Consider the following 21,133-nt stretch of genomic DNA (forward strand, 5'->3'; position numbering starts at 1 on the left):
CATCCTGTCTGCCTGTTTTGGCCTGGGGGGGGTTCCTCCCCAGCCTTACGCTGCCCTGTAATTACCCAGAATTCCCTGCGGCAGGCACACCCCTCCTCTCAGGGTATCCCAGGATTCATTTCGCTGGGGGGGGGCACAGAGGAGCCTGGTTTTTTTAATTGCCCAGGAGTATGGTGGTTAGAGGAGGGGATGGTGAGGGGGGGGTCTTTAAGGGAGGGAGGGAGACACGCAGGGGAGAACTGATGATGGGGAGCAAAATCATGCCAGTCTGGAAGGAGCCATGGGTAGGCAAGTGTGGCCCCTTTACGACCGTGGACTACAACGCCCAGAATTCCCCAGCCAGCAGAATTCTGGGAGTTGTAGTCCACCAGTCGTAAAGGGGCCATATTGCCCACCCCTGCAAATAGAGTCATGCCAACTGCCGAGGGGAGCAACCACGCTCAATCTTGCCGGCCCTTTGGCTTCCTCGTAGCCTTCCCCTCTCAACAACCCCCCTGCGAGGTAGGCCTTTCATTTCTGAGGCTCTCCCAGCTCGGGGAGGCCAGGTGGGCGGTCAGAAGAGGAGCACAGCAAGGGGCCTCTGCCAGGAAATACGCCCCCAATTAGAAAATGTAGGGGGGGGGTTCCCTTTTTTGGAGGCTGGAGGTGGGGCTCCAGAAGTCCCAGGTGCAGGAAAAGGGAGGGGCACCTTTGCTGAAAGCTAGGGGAGGGGGCTGTTCCTCGGTGGTCTTGGCCAAGATGAGGGTCTCCCTCCCTCCAGCCCCCAGGCAGCTGGGAGGGGGGCTAAAGGGAGAGGGGGGGCTCGGCTGGCAGGGTGGGAGCTGGTTTCCTGCCATTGGGCGGTGGCAGCCGCTGTTTGGGGAAGTGACGTCCGTCCGGCTTTTTATAAATATTCCCCTCACCTCTGACCCTTGGCCCAGCCGGCTGCGTTCCCAGGATCCTGGACAAGGGGGAGCAGCCAAAGCTGTGGGGTGGGGTGGGGTCTGCAGAGGGGAGGGGGTGTCTCATACATGTCCATATATCTGTGATCGACAGAGTGGGGGGCTTCGTAGGCAAGGAAGCAATTTTAGCTTCTTCATCCCAGCTGCTCAGATGAAGTGGGGAGGGGGAGACCCGGCATGCAGGATCCCTCCCCTCCCCACTTCCTTTTGGACCCCAACGCCCAGATGCCTCTTGTCTTGGGATTGACAGCTGGGTGGGTGGTGCCAAGCCTTGCTGGCCCCGGGTGGCAAAGGAAAGTCTCCAGAGCAGGGGTCTCCAACCTTGGCCCCTTTAAGACTTGTGGACTTCAACTCCCAGAATTCCTCAGCCAGCAAAGCTGGCTGAGGAATTCTGGGAGTTGAAGTCCACAAGTCTTAAAGGGGCCAAGGTTGGAGACCCCTGCTCTGGAGGGTTTGCCAAGCAGGAAGGCGAGCAGAAATCGAACCCTGTACACCCCAGAAAAAAACACACACACACACTCGATGCAAATCAGGCTTTGAACTGCCTCATTTGCATCGTCCCCAACAGGGAGGCGTTTTTAATTAACCCGGTTTGGGGAGTCGGGGGGGGGGAGGGAAGAAATGCCCCACAAGCAATTTTTTTCCCCCTTGTCTTTGTGGTTTCGTTCTGCAATCTCACTGACTCAGGGAATTCTCCGCAAAGGCGGGGAGGATGCGGAGATCTAGAAAGTGAGCCAAGCCTGAGAGGAGAGGACGGGCGGTGTGAAGGCAGCCACCTCCGTCGCAGGTTGAACACAACCGATTGCATAAAAAGGAAATGTTTGGGCCTTTGCCTGTACAAGGAATCCTCGTCTTAACGACCACAATTGAGGCCAAAATTTTCGCTGCTAAGCGAGACAGTTGCTAAGTGAGTTTTTTGCCCCGTTTTACCACCTTCCTTGCCACAGTTGCGAAGTGGCTCTTTTATATGTGAATCTGGCTTCCCCGTTGACTTGGCTCGTCAGACGGTCGCAAAAGGGGACCCTGCAACCGTCATAAGTACGTGCCGGTTTCCAAGCCTCTGAATTTTGACCTCGGGGATGCCGTAATGGTTGTAAGTCTGAAAAACAGACAGAAGTCCCTTTTTTCCCAGTGCCGTTGTAAGTTGGGATGGTCACTAAATGAATTATTGTAGGTCAAGGACTGCCTGGTTAAACGGGGAGGTGCTTTTAAGAGACATTTTGCATTAGGATAAAGCTCTGGTTTTTGCTAATCCTTTTTAAAAGTTTTGCTACTTTCCTAAATCTGCCTTTTGGAAGCCAGGAAACGCTCTGGAGGTTTTGCCCTCTGTTGATGTGCACCCTGGGCAGGGATGGGCACCGATGGGCATTTGGGATGGACATCAATGGGCATTTGGATAGGCATCAATGGGCATTTGGGATGGGCACCGAAGGACATTCAAGAAGGGCATCAATGGGCATTTGGATGGACATCAATGGGCATTTGGGATGGGCACCAATGCGCATTTGAAAAGGGCACCGAAGGACATTCAAGATGGGCACCAATGGGCATTCAAGACAGGCACCGATGGGCATTTGGGATGGACATCAATGGGCATTTGGATAGGCATCAATGGGCATTTGGGATGGGCACCGAAGGACATTCAAGAAGGGCATCAATGGGCATTTGGATGGACATCAATGGGCATTTGGATGGGCATCAATGGGCATTTGAAAAGGGCACCGAAGGACATTCAAGATGGGCACCAATGGGCATTCAAGACAGGCACCAATGGGCATTTGGGATGGACATCAATGGGCATTTGGATAGGCATCAATGGGCATTTGGGATGGGCACCGAAGGACATTCAAGAAGGGCACCAATGGGCATTCAAGACAGGCACTGATGGGCATTTGGGATGGGCATCAATGGGCATTTGAAAAGGGCACCAAATGACATTCAAGATGGGCACCAATGTGCATTCAAGACAGGCACCAATGGGCATTCAAGACGGGTACTGATGGGCATTTGGGATGGGCACTGATGGGCATTAGGGACAGGCACTCACCTCTCCCCTCTTCCTTTCAGAAAACCTCATGAACACCAAATTCGAAACCGCCGACCTCAGGTGGACCACTTACCCCGCTGACGATGGCCAGGTGAGGGGGCGACGGGGTCTTCAGGCTCTCCCTTAAGGGGCTGTGGGCCGGGAACGATGGGACTTGCAGTCGGTGCCACCTGGGGGTGAGGAGGTGTGGGACAGTTGGGAAAAAAAAAAACCTGGGCAAGACTCGGCAGCCGAGGGATTTGCACAATAACCCAGGTGCACTAGGAAACGCTCACCTCTCTGGTTTTCTCCAGGTGCCCAAAAGTTGGCAACGCCAATCTGGGAAAACCACATTTCCAGAACAGTTGTCAGCCGTTGGCCCCCCGGGGTTCATCGCAATTGTGCAAGAGATAAAGGAGATTTATTTATCTTCTTTTTTTTGTAATGAAAGATCGGTGGGAGGGGGAGGAACCCCGGGCATCGTCGAAAAGCCCCGCGGATATTCACCGTCCCGATGTAGAAATTTAAACAGTCGAACTCAGCACCTCCCGGCTGCATTTATTAAGGATAAATGTCAGCCCCGATGCGGCCGGCTGGTTTCGAAAGCGGAGACAAAGCCGGTCTGGTCCGTCAGGAAGAAGAGAGGGAAGGGCGGATTCTCACCCTGGCAGGGAAGGAAGCAGAGTTCCCCCACTTTCCTTAAATTAAAAACTTAGAAAGGAAAATAAAAAAATAAATGCATCGTTTTCAAAGATTTATCTTGTCGCTTTTACTGGGTCGCAAGCTGCCCGCAGCCACTTCTAGGGCATGTAAATCAAATAAATAACAAGTCCATAATAATAATAGATAATAATAAAAGAAGTCATAAAATAGATAATAATAAAAGAGGATAATAATAGAAGAGGTGGAGTGGTGCAGCGGCCTAGAGGTGGAACTCTGGCCTCACAATCAGGAGGCCGTGAGTTCGATCCCAGGTAGAGGCAGATATTTCTCTCTCTGGGTTCGATGAGAATAGATCTGCTGAACAAAACTCCGCACTGGCGACAAGAAAGGCATCCGGCCAGTAAAACACTCTACTAGCTCCCTTCAGTTGCCCAGACTCCACCTCTCAAGGGATGATGGGGCCATTAAATGAAGATGATGATATAATAATAAAGAGGCTCGGAGGTTTCTGAACCACTAGACGGGTGACAAATAATTTGATTAATAATAAATAAATAATAATAAAGCAGGTCAGAGTCTCCCAAATTGCGAGTTGGGCAGCAAATAAATTTGATAGATAAATAAATGATAAGCAAAGGGGCTTCTGAGGTTACACAGGGAGCTTTTTCCCGATGAAGCAGGGAGATAACCCCCCCTCCTGTTGCTTCCCGGCCCCCTTGGGCTGCCCCCCTCGTCCACATTTCGGCATTTAAACCTAATAAATAGAAGGAAGAAATAACTTCCGTTCTTACCCAGCAGCCTCTGGGTGGAAATGCTCCGGTGCACAAAAAGGCCGCCTGGGACAAAGCAGGAATACGGTCCGAGCATCAGCGGCTGAAACGGAATTATTCACCCTGAAAATCATCAGTTGACGGGGGGGAAAAAAGGTTTTGCCAAACTGCTGGAAGCAGAGTTGCACCCTTGGAGGCACCACAAAGCCCATCATCCTTATACCTCGTATGGGTGTGTGTGTGAGGGAGGCCCTTTCTGGAGGTCAGTTGCTGATCTTCAAATCTGTGGTGGGAATTTATACATTGGTTCTGTAAGAAGAGAAGAGAAGATTTGTAGCTCAGGGTTGAAATGGTGCTCTCTGAGCTTGGGGATTTTCTGGCAGACGTTTCATGACCCAGCTAGGGAACATCATCAGTGCTAGAATGGAAGGTGGAGGAGGAGGACTGAAGGGTCCTTCCTAGGTAATACTAAGGAGTGTGGGGTTTGCTCCCTTTTTATGTACAGTGACTTGCCCTGCCAGACATGGTGGGAGGTGTTCTTTTTCCCTTGGTATTTCCTTGGTTAGGGTACAGTTTTCTCCTGGATTGTTTGTCTGGGGTTAATCCTTGCTTATCTGATTTTCTCGGTGTTCTCTGAGCTTAGTGCTTTCCTTGCGGACATTTCAACACCCATCATCAGTGTTAGAAGGGAGGAGGGGTTGCCGAGTGGAGGAAGGAGACATGGAGGAGGAGGAGAAATGGAGGAGGAGGAGGAGGAGGAGGAGGAGGAGGAGGGGGACACCTTGCCTCTGCCTTCCCTCGTTGGTCATGGATGAAGGAAAGACCAACGAAGCCAGTTTCTGGACCACAGGAACTCTGGCGATCCTGGGCGCCAAGGACTGGGCGCATGTCTGAGAAGCATCTCAGCATGGTGGACGTTAGGGACCCCGTCCTGGAGTGTCCCGTTTAGCTCCCCGGCCTCTCCAGTCCTACTTGGGGGGAAGCAGTACCACATGGATGGCACTGCTCGTTCATCCGATATTGCGAGGGGGCCCGTCCGAACCCTGTGGGCCGCCATTAACGTCACTTTGTCCTCGCAGTGGGAAGAGATCAGCGGGATGGACGAGGAGCAAAACAGCGTGCGGACCTTCGAGGTGTGCCAAGTCCACCAACCCAACCAGAACAACTGGCTGCGCACCACCTTCGTTCCCCGCTCGGGCGCCACGTACGTCTACGCCGAGCTGCGCTTCACCGTGGTGGAGTGCTTCTCCATCCCGCGAGTCACCCGGGCGTGCAAGGAGACGTTCAACGTCTTTTTCTACGAAGCCGACGTCGACCTGGCTTCGGCCACTTTCCCGCCCTGGATGGAGAACCCTTACGTCAAGGTGGACACGGTGGCGGCTGAGCACCTCACCCGTAAGCGGCCAGGCACGGAGGCGTCCGGGAAGGTGAACGTGAAGACGCTGCGCGTGGGACCTCTCTCCAAGACGGGATTCTACCTGGCCTTCCAGGACCAGGGTGCCTGCATGGCCTTGCTCTCCGTCCGGCTCTTCTACAAGAAGTGTCCGGCTGTCACCGTCAACTTCACGCTGTTCCAGGAGACGGTGCCCAGGGAGCTGGTCATGCCAGTCACTGGGCAGTGTGTGCCCAACGCCATCAAGACCAGCTCCCGCCCGCTCAGCATGTACTGCCGGGAGGACGGGCAGTGGGCAGACCAGGCCATCACGGACTGCACCTGCGCGGCCGGCTACGAGCCCTCGGAGGAGAGCACCAAGTGCCGAGGTGAGGAATCGGGCACGGGGGTAGGAGTGGGCACAGGAGATCGGAAGCCTTCGGGACCGTTACAGGGAGTCCTCGGCTTACGAACACAACGGAGCCCAACATTTCTGTTGCTGAGCGAGACGGTGAAGTGAGCTTTGCCCCGTTTTAGGACTTTTCTGGTCACGGTTGCTAAGTGAACCCCTGCAGTTGTTAAGGTCGTTGTTAAGTGAATCAGGCTTCCCCATTGACTTTGCGTGTCAGGGCGGGACGTAAAATGGGCTCATGCAACCCGTCATAAATATGAGTCAGTCGCCAAGCGTCTGAAGTTTGACCCCGTGACCATGGGATACTGCAACGGTCGTGGGGGGGGGGTTGGACTAGATGACCTACAAGGTCCCTTCCAACTCTTATTCCGTAAGTCTGAAATACGGTCCTTTTTTCAGTGCCGTTTAACTTCAAACAGTCACTAAATGAACGGTCGTACGTCAAGGACTACCCATAGTCTGGATTAGCCCGGCCCTTTTGCTTCTTTCTGGAAGCCCATTAGGAGGGGGATGAAGCGGAGGTCCCTTTTCTGCTTCTTTTTCCATTGGCTGCGGTGGACAGGTAGACTGTCTCTGAAACTGCAGGTTCTACACAAGGACGATAATGATCCAAAGCATCAGGAAGGCGAGGGGAAAAAAATGTTTCTGCCCTCCTGGGGGATTCTGGGCCCAACCTTTGACTCTTCCCTGGGGGTCTGGCGTGGGGGGGGAGACTTTCCTGCCCCCCAACACTCATTATCTTGTCCCCAGGGCCCCTTTTTGGACCCACAAGTTCAGCTCCTGCAAGCAGTTTTCCTTTTCTGCTCATCTGCTGTTGGCCCGTGGGGTGGGGGGTGGGGAGAGCATTCCTCCCCCCCCCCAGGAGAAGGGGAAGTGGGGCTGGTGGGGGGGTGCAGGGCCGGCCCCACCTGTGGATCCATTGTCCAGCCATCCAGATGATAAACCCAAGACCCTCCAGGAAACTCCACGGCTGGGACGGGGTGGGGGTGGGGGCGTGCAGAACAGTGCAAGGGGGATGGGAGACCCCTCCCCAAATAACCTGCTTCCCAAGTTCCCACTTGTAGACCATGGTGGGCTGAGGGCAGCCATCTCCCCCCCCGGCCCACTCCCCAGCTCTGCAGCTGTTCTCTGCCTCTCTCATCGGGGCAGGGTGGGTGGGGGTCTCGGATTCCCACCCACCCACAGGCAGGCGGGCGTGCTGGAAGGGCCAGGAATGCCAACTATCCGGAGGTCAAGGGTAATCAGGCAGCCGAAGGGGGAGGAGAGCCCGGAGCAGGTTGCTGCTGGCAGAAGCCCTTGGAGACCCCAGCCGGAGGGGAGGGGAAGGGGGTCTTTGTCTGCCCTCCTCTGGTTGCTCTCTAGGGGCTGGGATGGGCCTCCCCTACTCCAGCCACCCCCTCCCCTGCCAGGAGAGCCAGATCTTGGTGAGGGGAGGGGGTCTCATTCTTAGGACATTCATAAAGAGAGGAGGGGTCCAACTCTTAACAGAATGCGCCATTCTCAAGCAGCCTGGCTCTCGAAGGCTTTGGGGGGGTGAGGGCTGAGGGGGTCTTAATGGGCTAGCAGCCCCCTTTGGGAGGGGCTCAGCCAGAGCAAGGGGCATGTTTTGGGCAGGGTTCAAAGGGCAACCTTTTGGGTTGCAAGCAGAAACTTTCTCAGGGTATATACAGAGTCTCCTGTTGGAGAAGGGGGTTGGACTAGAAGACCTCCGAGGTCCCTTCCAACTCTGTTACTGGCTTTTTCAAGTGACAACAGCACTGGGGAAAAAAAAGCGACTTGTGACCGTTTTTCACACTTACGACCCTCCTGGTCATGTCCTCAAAACTCGGGGGCTTGCCAACTGACTCGTACTTATGACAGTTGCAGCGTCCTGGGGGGATCCCGTGATCCCCTCTTGCGACCATCTGACAAGCAAAGTCAACGGGGAGAGCCAGATTCGCTTAACAACTGCGTGACTCACTTAACAACTTTAGCAAGAAAGGTCATCCGACGGGGCAAAATTGACTTAACAATGGTCTCGCTTAGCGACGGAAACGTTGGGCTCGTTTTTGGTCGTAAACCGAGGACTACCTGTATTCTGTTATTCTGTATTTGGGAGCTTTGAGACAGATGCATTTTGGGGCAGTTTTGGTCCCTTTTTAACCTAAATTCCTGCACATCTAAAAAAACAAAAACTACAAGAAAAAAGGAGGCTGACATTTCCCACTCGGTGGGAAGAATGTCGGGGTGCAGGGAGACCCTCCCCAGATTCACTTAATGGTGGGGGGGGATAGGTGACATGAACGATTTAAGAAATACAGGTCGTCCTCGACTTACGACCACAATTCAGCCCAAAATTTATGCTGCTAAGCGAGACATTTGTGAAGTGAGTTTTCCCCTCTTTTTACCACTTTTCTTGCCACGGTGGTTAAGCAAATCGTTGCGCCTGTTAAATGAGTCACGGTTGTTAAGTGAATCTTGCTTCCCCCCTTGACTTGGCTGGTCAGAAGGTCGCCAAAGGATCGCCTGAACCCCCCCTCCCCCCCTGGGGGACGCTGCGACCGTCCGTTGCCAAGCATCTGAATTTTGATCATGTGACTGTGGGGAATCCTATGGTGGTTGTAAGTGTGAAAAATGGCCGTAAGTCACTTTTTTTCAGTTCCGTTGCAAGTTTGAGCGGTCACTAAGTGAACTGTTCGTAAGTCGAGGATGAACCGTAAATAGAACTGAAATAAATCCTTTGGGCGAGGCTGACCGTCTCTCCCGCCCTTCTTCTCCAGCTTGCCCGGCGGGGATGTTCAAGGCCGTCCAAGGGGAGGGGGGCTGCCAGCTCTGCCCGGCCTTCAGCATGTCCCCCTCCCCGGGCTCCAGCGAGTGTTCCTGCCGCATCGGCTTCTACCGGACGACCAAGGAGCCGGTCACCAAGCAGTGCTCCAGTGAGTGGCCGCAGGGCAGCAGAGCCAGGGAGAAAGGGCTTTTTAAGAGGGTGGGGGTGGGAGAGCGAGGGTTGGGTGGAGGGGTCTTTGGGGGGGGTAGGATAGTAAGGGTCAGTGGAGGGGTTTTATGGGGGTGCGGGAGGGTAAGGGCTGGGCGGAGGGTTTTTTTGGGGGGTGGCTAGGAGAGCAAAAATGGGGGTTTTGGGTGGTGGGAGAAAAGACTGGGAAGAGGATTTGGGGGGAAGTAGGAGAGTGAGGGTGGGTGGAGGGTTTTTTTGGGGGGAAAGAGGGCTGGGGAAGGGTCTTTTGGGGGCTTAGGAGAGCGAGGAGTGGGTGGAGAAGTTATCTGGGGGCGAGAGAGTAAGGGCTGGGTGGGTTCTTTTGGGGTGGGGGGCTGAGACCTGGAGGGCTGGGTGGAGGAATTATTTCGGGGGGGGGCAAGAGAGTGAAGGCTGGTGGAAGAGTTTTTGGGGTGGGTTTCCCAGCCCTGACCCTGCTCTCTCTACCTCCTCCTTCCAGCCACGCCGTCCGCCCCACGCAGCATCGTGGCGAAAATCAACGGTTCGGTGGCCATGCTGGAGTGGAGTGAACCCTTGGAAAACGGGGGCCGGGATGACGTCTCGTACCACCTCAGCTGCCACGCCTGCCCCGAACGGCAGAGCTGCCAGGAGTGTGCCCGCCTGGCCTACGCCCCCCGATCTCGGGGGCTGGTGGACCGCACGGTCACCGTGGAAGGCCTGCAGCCCTACATCACCTACTCCTTCCAGATCCAGGCAGTCAACGGCGTCTCCGATCTCAGCCAGAACCCGCCCCAGTCGGAGTCCATCAATATCACCACCAACAAGGACGGTAGGTTGGCTCCTGGAATGGCATCGCACGGTCCGGCTTGCCCCAAGCAGGGCCTGAGCAGAGGTGGCCCCACCCCTCTCCATGCCACCCCAGGATCCCCAAGCTCAGAAATGTGGGTCCTGATACAATTGACATGAAAGTACCGTCTGCTAAAGGGAGATAATTGTCAGGGACGAAAGACTGGGTTCACGCATGAAGGTCCAGTTAAACTGCTTTATTGCTGAAAGCCTCTGCGCGAGAATCTTCTAACTAAATTGCTTTATTGCTGAAAGCCTCCGCGCAGGAATCTTCTAACTCAACTGCTTTATTGCTGAAAGCCTCCGCGCAGGAATCTTCTAACTCAACTGCTTTATTGCTGAAAGCCTCTGCGCAGGAATCTTCTGCTTTATTGCTGAAAGCCTCCGCGCAGGAATCTTCTGCTTTATTGCTGAAAGCCTCCGCGCAGGAATCTTCTAACTAAACTGCTTTATTGCTGAAAGCCTCTGTGCAGGAATCTTCTGCTTTATTGCTGAAAGCCTAAGCATGGGAATCTTCTAACTAAACTGCTTTATTGCTGAAAGCCTCTGCGCAGGAATCTTCTCCATTTTGGCACCTGTTAGAAGTTAGATGAGGGTCAATGGAATTCAAGGGGGAGGGGAGTTGTACTTAGTTCACTTGTGGCTACGTGGGGATTCCAGGCTAATTTCCCTTTTGACTCCACCCTCTCGGGTTCTGCCACTCTTTCCCCTACAAAAACCATGAAAAATCCGTGCCTGGGCTAGATCCAGTTTGCTCCAATAAATCACACACAAAAAAATGGGATTTTCAGAGATCGTACAAAGTGACCGTATTCACCATGCAATCCTGATTAACAACCACAATACGCTGCAGGCTGCATCATGTGGGGGAATCCCGCATCCCTCCCGACCGAGGTCACCCCAGTTTTATTGATGGGCCAAACCAGGCGCCCTCCCCGAGAACCTGCCTTTCCCAGATGGCCAGATGTGATTTTCTTGTTCCAGGGTGGCCCCCGTAGCCGCCCTCTTTGCTCTCTAACAGTCTTAATTGTAGAGAGTCCTCAAGTTACGACAGGAAGGAAGACAGCCCATTAGCGTCATAAAAAATGGCAATTTTACGATGCTTTTTGCAGTGGTCGTTAAGCCGACATGGCGGTCGTAAGTGCGAAGCCATTCTTTGGCTGAAAAGCAGAAGTGAGTGCTGCTTTCTGGGGAAACCACTGTAAAATACGGTCACAGGATTGCAGGACACTGTAAATATGGCACCGAGGACTCAAAGTGTGGCCACGTGACTGCGGGGGGGAGGGGGAGGGGGAGGGGGACCATTGGAACCAGGTCTGGGTCATAGGTCCCCTTTGCAGATATGTTGTAACTTCAAACAGTCACTAAGTGAGCAGTCGTAACTTGAGGCCTATCTATAGGGTTAGTATGGAAAGCTGGATCTGTTAGGTGAAGTTATGATATCCGGGGCTGCAGTTCCCGGGGCCAACATTAGATGGCAGCCAGGTGCCCGACATTTCTGCCTCTCTTCTCTACCCCCATCTAGTGGTCGCTTTGATTTTTGCAGCCCAGATAAGACTGTCCTAAACTCCGGCTCACCGCTCTTTTTCTCTCGCCAGTCCCCCAGCCTGTGTCCGAGATCCAGCAAACCTCCGTCAGCCCCAGCGGGGTCACCTTGGCCTGGCCATTCATCCAGCCGCCAACCGGGAACATCTTGGATTATGAGGTCAAGTATTACGAGAAGGTAAATGTGTTTTTTTTCCGCGCAAGTTTTGATTTTACTTCCAAAGTCAAAATAACAAACTAAAGAAAAAAAGGAGAAACAAATGTTTTTAAATGTAAATTTTAATTTGTTTTAAATTATGGAGTATTTTAAATTCAGTCAAATTATTTAATTCGTTTTTAATTTATTTTAAATTTTTGTATTTATGTGTTTTATCTTGTGGCTGTTCACCACCCTGAGTCCTTCGGGAGAAAGGCGGTATAGAAATTTAATAAAATAAAATAAATAAATAAAATTTAATAAAATAAATGAACAACAATCAGACCAGGGGTGAAATCCAGCAGGTTCTGACAGGTTCTGGAGAACCGGTAGCGGAAATTTTGAGGAGTTTGGAGAACTGGCAAATATCACCTCTGGCTGGCCCCAGAGTGGGGAGGGAATGGGGATTTTGCAATATCCTTCCCCCTGGAGTGGGGTGGGAATGGGGATTTTGCAGTAACCTTCCCCTGCCACGCCCACAGAACCAGTAGGGAAAAAATTTTAATTTCACCCCTGAACCAGACCCTAACAACAACAACAACAACAACAATAATAGCAATAACAAAATGAAAAACAAGTGATGGAGATGTCATTCACACTACATTAAACATAAAAAGTCCACCTTGGTTGAATGCTGAAAAATATGTTAAAAAGATCAAAAATATAGCCACACTTCGAATCCTGCATGCAGTTTTGGTCACCATGATATATAAAAAAAATGTTGAAACTCTGGAAAGAGCGCAGAGAAGAGCAACAAAGAGGATTAGGGGGCTGGAGGCTAAAACATACAAAGAAGGGTTGCAGGAATTGGGTAGGTCTAGTTTAATAAAAAGATTAAATATTTTAATTGTTGAAAATCAATAAAATATTTATTTAAAAAAAAGAAAAAAGGAAAAAAGGAAAGAGGGGACATGATAGCATCTTCCAATATCTGAGGGGCTGCCCCCAAAGAAGAGGGGGTCAAGAAGGCAGGACAAGAAGCAACGGATGGAAACTAATCAAAGAGAGAAGCAACCTAGAACTAAGGAGAGATTTCCTGACGCTGAGGACGATTAACCAGTGGAACTACTTGCCACCAGAAGTTGTGAGTGCTCCATCACTGGAGGCTTTTAAGAAGAGACTGGACTGCCACTTGTCTGAAATGGAATAGGGCCTCCTGCTTGAGCACTTATTAGAATAACAGTGTTGGAAGGGACCTTGGAGGTCTTCTAGTCCAACCCCCTGCTTAGGCAGGAAACCTTACACCGTTTCAGACAGGTGGCTGTCCAATCTCTTCTATTTGAGCAGGGGTGCGGGGGGGGTTGGACTAGAAGATCTCCAAGGTCCCTTCCAACTCCAGAAGTTGTGACTGCTGCTCCATCTTATTGGCTGGTCTCCTGTTATTGATCAAGGATCCATTTTTTTGATCTTTGCAAGGGATACCCAGGTGTAGTTCATCCTGTTGCTTTACCCAGAGGTCTTCAAACTTGGCAGCTTTAAGACTTGTGGACTTCAACTCCCAGAATTCTCCAGCCAGCTATGCTGGCTGGAGAATTCTGGGAGTTGAAGTTCACAAGTCTTAAAGCTGCCAAGTTTGAAACCTCTGCTTAGTCTTTGTGTCGATTTCGTACCCCTGGAGCGAATCTGCCAATATTTGCCCATAAAAACGTGGAGTTGAATTATCTCTCTTCCCTCGACAATGCCAGGCTTTGTGGAGCGCTGTCTCCCTTTTAAGTCGAGCGGTAAATCCCCCCTGCCCATATTTCTGTGGAGTGGAGGAGCCCCTCTGGCAATCGGCGCTTTTCCTTGGAAGCCGAATTTAACCGTTCTCGGAGAAGAAGGACGCGGGAGTCCCGCCTGCGGCTGCAGAGTAAATCCCTTGCTTTTTATTCCTTTCGGTTTCCAGCTTTGAAAAGTGCTGACAGTTGAATTGGTCGGTCAGACGGCTTTAAAGCGGATCCGCCTGATGATTGATCCGGTGTAATCCACTCCAGAAACTCGTTTGGGCTGAAAAAGAGGAATAAAAAACATCTTTTAAACAATCCCTCCGGGCAATATCTTAGAAAAGCGTCCATTGAATCTGGTGTCGCCCGATGAGTCTCGTCTCCGAGGGGAGCTGGGGAAGGGAGGAGGCAGGCTGCGTCCCATAATCCTCAGCCGGGCGACTGGGGGATCCTTGTAATCCACTCCAGTGGCAAGTCACCCAAGTGGAACCAGCAGCCTTACCTTAGGAGGGAGCTATACATACAGGCAGTCCTCAACATGCGACCACAATCGAGGCCAAAATTTCTATTGCTAAGCGAGATCGTTGTTATTAAACGAGTTCTGCCCCATTTTACGACCTTTCTTGGCACCGTCGTTAAGCAAATCGGTTGCATTTGTTAATTAGTTGCACGGTTGTTAAGTGAATCTGGCTTCCCCATCGCTTGTCAGAAGGTCGCAAAAGGGGGATCACGTGACCCCCGGGGACACCACAACGGTCGTAAGTGTGAAACACTTTGAATGGTCACTAAATGAACTGGGATAAGCTGAGGGCTACCTGTATTCTTTTGTATCAGTAACTGAGGCAATTAAAAAGTTAGAAATATTACAATAAGTGCTTAGCCAAGAGCAGCCTAAGTCAGTTTGCTTCCATAGAACTACTTTTTAGGTTCCTAATTTCTACTGCTATTATCCAACTATTGATAAAACAAATACCAAGTTCGAAAATATTCCGTGTCTTCTTTTTCTTTTATCTTCAGCATTCGTCTATCCATTTCTGCACAGTCTAATATGTTTTTTAATTAGCTCTTCTGTAGGTGTTTCCTCTTTTTTCCAGTATTGTGCAAATATAATTCTTGCCACTGTCAAAACATATAATATTAAATATACATTCCCTTTATCATATTGCTCTGGTATTTATGCCTAACAAAAAATAGTTCTGGTTTATAATCTATATGCCGCCTTAACATTTTTTCTAACCACGTATGTACTTTTGTCCAATTTTTTTTTTGCTTTTGGGCATGTCCACCACATGTGACAATATGTGCCCGGAATGTGATTATATTTCCAACATTTGGGGGACAGTACATGTTTTGCTAAGCACTTATTGTATATAAAGAGAAAATATATAAATGATTTTTTTAAAAAAAGTTTAGAACTATTAAAATGTTAATAGGAAGAACAAAATAAAAGATCTTGTGGAAACAGAAGCGTGGTTTAGTTTTGCAACTTAACTTTTGCAATCTTTCCCTGGGGCTTTTTGGAGACAGTGGTTGCAAAGAGAAGGACTTCGAAACCACTGCCCAGATGTGCACGTTCAGACAAGGGAATGTAGGAATGGGGGCTCCGATGGGATTTTTTTTTTTTTAAATTTTGATTTATATGCCGCCCTTCTCCGGAGACTCAGGGCGGCTTACAATGCGCTAAGCAATTTTCCTCCAGGGAACATGGAAGGCACGGCTAGGGCTGGGATCTGACTCTCTCCGTCTGTCCTCTTACAGGGGGTTGGTGGCCCCATGTTTGTGAAGACGTCTGAGAACCGGGTGACCCTGTCTGGGCTGCGTCGAGGAGCTGTATACATTGTAAAAGTCCGGGCCCGTTCGGAGGTCGGCTACGGAGGGTTTGGCCCAGAGAAGGCCTTCCAGACTTACGGAGCCGGTAAGACCCCCTTGGCTGCCAGAGAGGAGTCCTCGGTGCTCTCTGAGCTTGGTTATTTCATTGCAGAAGTTTCATGATCCAGCTAGATAACATCCTCAATGCTAGAAGAAGTCTGAGTGACAGCAAACCCCCTCTCCCTTCTAGCACTGATGATGGTACATAGTTGGGTCATGAAATGCCTGCAAGAAAACCACTAAACTCAGAGAGCACCAAGGAGGCACCTGTCAGCCTCAGCTTGCCTGCTTCAGCTGCCATAAGAAACGGGGAGGGATTAATTATGGAGCAAAGGGGGGGGGAAGGGAGCAGGAGGTGGTTTTGTCTTTGTAGGAGGGGACTTCGTGAGAAACGAAACTGAATCTTCAAAAGGGGACGGCTGACCAACTGCCCTACATTCCTGATGAATGACGCTGCCAGACGTGTTGCCACCTGACCTTTGGAAGATCTTTGGATTGGCTGATGATTTATGAACACGAGGGGGGGGGAGAAGCTTAGTAGATGCATTTCGCGCGTTTTGCTCACTTCCAGCTTTAACTGGGTTGTTAATCATTTCTTATTCAGTAAAAGTACCAAATTCTTCAAAATGCTTGAGTTTGGGTTTTCTTTTCCTGAATACTGAAGGAAGCATACTTGACATTAAGCTGGAAGACACAACCAGTCATCCCGGACAAAACCGAGGGGACTGTAAATCCAAAATATGTCAGATCGAGGGAGTGATGGAGAAGAGAAGATGTGGGCAGCGAGTTCCACCGCCCTCCAGTCGGAAAGAGAAACTGCAGAATGGTTGGAAAAACTCCGTTTGGAGCCGGAGGAAGCTAGATGGTCCAAAGGAGTGGGGAGACTGCCGGACTGGGGGGAGAACCCCCGGGGAGTGACGACTTCCAGACCCCGTAAAAAGGAGGCAGTGTGGATGCAACAGCAGAAGGAACGTCTCATGATAGCCTTGCAGCTTATCCGTGATGTGGAAGAAAGCAGGAAAAACCGTGAGTCTTTTGAAATTCCTGTGGAGAAGGGGAAAGCAGGCCCCAGGGGGGAGCCCGAAGAGACAGCCTGCGGGGGAGAGGAAGAGCTTGAGGAGGGAACATCCCAGGCTTCAGCAGCTCGAGGGAGAGATGCAGCCGGCCAGAGAACCCCAGCCTTGCAGGGCCCCCCCCCCGCAGACGTAAAAAGCCAAAAATCCCCCCCCTTCCTGGGAAGTTTGATGGGAATCCTAAAGCCTTGGGATTTTTCCTGACCCAAGTGTGGAACCACATGCAGGACTGGGGGGAGGACTACGAAACAGAGGCGGCTAAAGTCAGAAGCGTCGCGAATGCCCTAGAGGGAGTAGCTGCTGAGTGGATGGTGGTTCTCCACAATAACAACTCCCTCTTGCTGAGAAATTACAACCAGTTCATGAGGGCCCTTAGAAGGCGTTTTGAAGACCATTTAGCCGAACGAAAGGCGAGACTCAGAATGAAGAGCATTCAGCAGGGCCGGAGGCCGGTGGCAGAGTATATCCAAGAGTTTCGTGAACTGGCACCCTATATGACAGGCTGGTCAGAAATGGCTCTTTTGGAGAGTTTCAAAGATGGATTGAATGAAGAGATATATCGAGACTGCAGGAGCATGGGGGTCCCCGATGATTTGGATAGATGGTACATAGTAGCTGAGGACGTAGAGATCGAGCTGAGACGGAGCGAACTCTGAGGCAGGCGGATGAGGGACCAGTCATCCTCTTTCCACCGTAAGGGGGCACCCAAGGTGACTGGCGGGAAGACCGAATTCAAACCCAAGTCAAAGCCCTTCACCTGTTTCAAATGTGGGAAAGAGGGTCACCGGGCTGCCGAATGTTTCTCCAAGCCACCGCCAAAAGTTTCCGGGGCCGGCCAAAAGAAAGGCGACAAAATACCCGCCAAAACCCGCGGCACTGCCCTGAAAGGAGAAGTCGTTGAGTTCACTCCCCGAAACCAGAGTGAGTTGGGAACTCCAACCAACGATGACGACAGCGAGACGGACTCCGACTCCGACACCGACGATCGGGTGAGTCACACGGAAGAACCCTTACTCATTCCCATAGAAATAAGAGTGCCCTCCACAGGGGCTCACGCGCAATTGTTAGCCCTGTTGGACTCGGGGTGCACTAGGTGCATAATTAGCCCCAAAGTAGTGGAGGAATTGGAACTGAGACTAAAAACTTTAAAAAGACCCATTGCATTTTGTCAATTAGACGGGTCAATTGCAGGAGGGGGCCCAGCTAGCTTTATGACTGAACCCCTTGAATTGCAGTTGGGGAACCATGTAGAGAATCTCAGATTTATTGTAGCCCCTGGTATGGAAAGACCCCTCATTCTAGGACTGCCCTGGCTTCGCAAATGGAACCCACGAGTAAATTGGAAAACGGGGGTCCTACGCATCCGCACGGCAGAACCAACTCCGGGAAAGGAAGCCCCCCCCCGAGGGACGACATAAGACCAGAAAGGGCGGCAGTAGCCATTAACTATATTGAGGGAGAAGAGAAAATTCCAAAGGAATATTGGGACCTCAAGGAAGTGTTTAGCGAAAAAGCATCGGATGCTCTGCCTCCCCACAGAGCCACTGACTGCACCATTGAAGTACTCCCAGGGGTGAAGCTTCCCAAACCAAAAATTTACCCCATGACACCTCACGAATTGGGGGAATTGCGAAATTTTATTGACAAAAACTTAGAACGGGGATTCATCGAACGAGCCAAACCCAAGGTGGCAGCACCAGTAATGTTCCGCGAAAAGAAAGATGGATCCTTCAGATTAGTAGTTGATTATAGAAACATGAACGCCATTTGCGTAGAAAATGTCTATCCCCTCCCACTCATGAAGGACATGTTGGCCCATTTAGGGAAGGGAAAATTTTTTACCAAACTTGATTTAAGAGAGGCATACTACCGAGTGAGAATAAAAGAGGGAGATGAATGGAAGACAACATTTAATTGCCCACTGGGATGTTTCCAGTTTAGAGTACTCCCTTTTGGACTACAGGGGCCCCCGGCTGTATTCATGCAGTTGATCAACGAAGTGTTGCATGAACACCTATATAAGGGGGTGTTGGTCTATTTGGACGATATTCTAATTTATTCTGACAACATGGCCGACCATGTAAGATTGGTTCGAGCGGTCTTGAATAAACTCAGAGCAGCTGAACACTATGCCAAACTTTCTAAATGTGAATTCCACCAAGACAAAATCGACTATCTTGGATATCGTATATCGCATGAGGGAATAGAGATGGACCCAGAAAAGGTCCGGGCAGTGATGGAATGGGCCACACCACGCACCCGTAAACAGTTACAGAGTTTCTTAGGGTTTGCAAATTTTTATAGACAATTTATCCCCTCTTTCACGAAAATCGCACTGCCAATTACAAACTTGCTGAAAACCAAAGGGGAAGTAAAACCCAAACCCTCGAAACCACTAGAATGGACTATGGACTGTCAAGCTGCTTTCGAAAAACTGAAACGACTGTTTGCAGCTGAACCTATGTTCAAACACCCCGACATAGAACAACCTTTTGTAGTACAAGCGGATGCTAGCGACGTCGCCGTAGGAGCAATACTCTTGCAAAAGAATGAGAATGGAATATTACAACCCTGTGCTTACACATCCCGTAAATTATCAGAGACGGAAAGGAGATGGGCCATATGGGAGAAAGAAGCGTTTGCAGTTAGATGGGCGCTGTTAACATACAGACAATTTTTAGAAGGGGCGAAACATCCTTTCGAGGTGTGGACTGACCATAAGAATCTAGAAGCATTAAAAACACCACGCAAACTGTCACCCAAACAGGCGCGCTGGGCCCAACATTTCAAGCGTTTCAATTTCACTTTACGGTACCTTCCTGGGGGAAAAAATTTCATGGCGGACGCACTCTCCAGATTGCCACAGTACAACAGCATAAAGAAGGAAGTGGTTCAACCAATGATCCCCTTAACGCAATTGGCAACACCTGTCACTACCAGAGCTCAGAGTAAAACCGAACCAGAACTCTCGGGGGATTTACTCGAAAAATTACGAGAAGCGCTAAAAACTGACGAGTGGTTTAAGTCCCACTCGAATGAATGCACACTTCGCGACGGACTAGCTTGGGTTGGATCGAAATTGTATGTTCCAACCACATTAAGACCAACCGTATTGAAATATGCTCATGATGCCAAGGCCGCAGGACACTTTGCTTTTGTCAAGACTCTACATCTTGTTAAGAGACAATTTTGGTGGCCTGCACTTAAAAAGGACATAGAGGCATATGTGGCTAGTTGTCCAGTATGTGCCTCGGCTAAAAGACCTCCAGGAAAATCCCCTGGATTACTGCAAAGTGTGGCTAGACCGAACGCCCCAAGGAAGGAAATATCTATGGATTTTATTGTGGACTTACCAGACAGTGAGGGCTGCACTGTCATTTGGGTAGTAACTGATTTGTTTTCCAAACAAGTACATTTCATCCCTTGCTCAAAGATCCCTTCAGCAAAAACCCTCGCAAAACTGTTTATTCGGCAGATTTACCGACTACATGGGTCTCCGAAAAGAATAATTTCTGGCAGGGGTGTGCAATTTACTTCCAGTTTCTGGAGGGAGTTTTTGAAATTGATAGGCTCCGCACAAGGGTTGAGTTCCAGTCACCACCCTCAGACAAATGGGGCCTGTGAAAGAATCAATGGGGTGCTAGAACAATACCTGAGGTGTTACGTAAATTACCAGCAAGACAATTGGGTAGACTTGTTGCCATTTGCAGAAGTGGCATATAACAATTCCGTACACAGTAGCACCGGATTCACCCCTTTTAAGGTCGCATCGGGCCAGGATTTTGTACCCATTCCCGAGCTACCTCAAGATGATCCCCAAAATCCCTCCTTGATGGATTGGATTGAACAACTAAGGAGCACCTGGGCAGTGACTCGGAGGGCATTAGATGAGGCACACCGGGCTCATAAGACGCAAGCCGATAAGAAAAGGTCCCCAGCTCACATTTATAAAGTGGGGGACAAAGTCTATTTGTCTACCAAATACTTACAAACCACCCAGAAGTCCAAAAAGCTGGGGCCTAAGTATGTAGGACCATTCCATGTGATTAGACTGATTAATCCAGTAACAGTTGAATTGGAATTGCCAAAAACCTTGAGACGAATACATCCTGTATTTCACGTTAGTTTATTGAAACCTGAGCACTCATCTCCCCTAAGGGCTGATCAAAGCACCCCTCCAATTCCCATTCTCATAGAGGGGGAGCAACATTTTGAAGTTAAGGAAATCTTGGACTCTAGAAAACACCATGGTAAAGTCCAATATCTGATTGCCTGGAAACATTTTCCTCTATCTCAGGCTGAATGGGTGAATAAACGGGATGTCCGAGCTCCCAAGAAAGTACAACAATTTTATACCAAATATCCAGATAAACCATAATTATTGTATATATTCTGTTTCTCTCTCTCTTCTTTCCTTTTATTTAGGACTAACGTCTCTTCTGCAAGGGGGGCCGAATGTCAGCCTCAGCTTGCCTGCTTCAGCTGCCATAAGAAACGGGGAGGGATTAATTATGGAGCAAAGGGGGGGGGAAGGGAGCAGGAGGTGGTTTTGTCTTTGTAGGAGGGGACTTCGTGAGAAACGAAACTGAATCTTCAAAAGGGGACAGCTGACCAACTGCCCTACATTCCTGATGAATGACGCTGCCAGACGTGTTGCCACCTGACCTTTGGAAGACCTTTGGATTGGCTGATGATTTATGAACACGAGGGGGGGGGAGAAGCTTAGTAGATGCATTTCGCGCGTTTTGCTCACTTCCAGCTTTAACTGGGTTGTTAATCATT

General features: G+C 50.3%; 1 protein-coding gene across 2 annotated transcripts in view; it reads left to right on the top strand.

The window, feature by feature from the left end:
- Positions 1-21,133, top strand: part of EPHB4 (EPH receptor B4) — a 44,090-nt gene that overhangs the window by 11,446 nt on the left and 11,511 nt on the right. Inside the window, exons 2-7 of one of the 2 annotated variants that reach the window (XM_060684735.2) lie at positions 3,009-3,079; positions 5,480-6,161; positions 8,944-9,099; positions 9,619-9,948; positions 11,564-11,688; positions 15,168-15,324. In XM_060684735.2, the coding sequence (XP_060540718.2) occupies positions 3,009-3,079; positions 5,480-6,161; positions 8,944-9,099; positions 9,619-9,948; positions 11,564-11,688; positions 15,168-15,324 (1,521 nt within the window). Of the gene's footprint in view, positions 1-3,008; positions 3,080-5,479; positions 6,162-8,943; positions 9,100-9,618; positions 9,949-11,563; positions 11,689-15,167; positions 20,863-21,133 lie in introns of those variants that run through there. The other variant, XM_087893775.1, reaches the window with a different exon arrangement.

Source organism: Pantherophis guttatus, chromosome 4 (genome assembly GCF_059756535.1).
Source record: "Pantherophis guttatus breed Tessera chromosome 4, ASM5975653v1, whole genome shotgun sequence".
NCBI lineage: Eukaryota > Metazoa > Chordata > Lepidosauria > Squamata > Colubridae > Pantherophis > Pantherophis guttatus.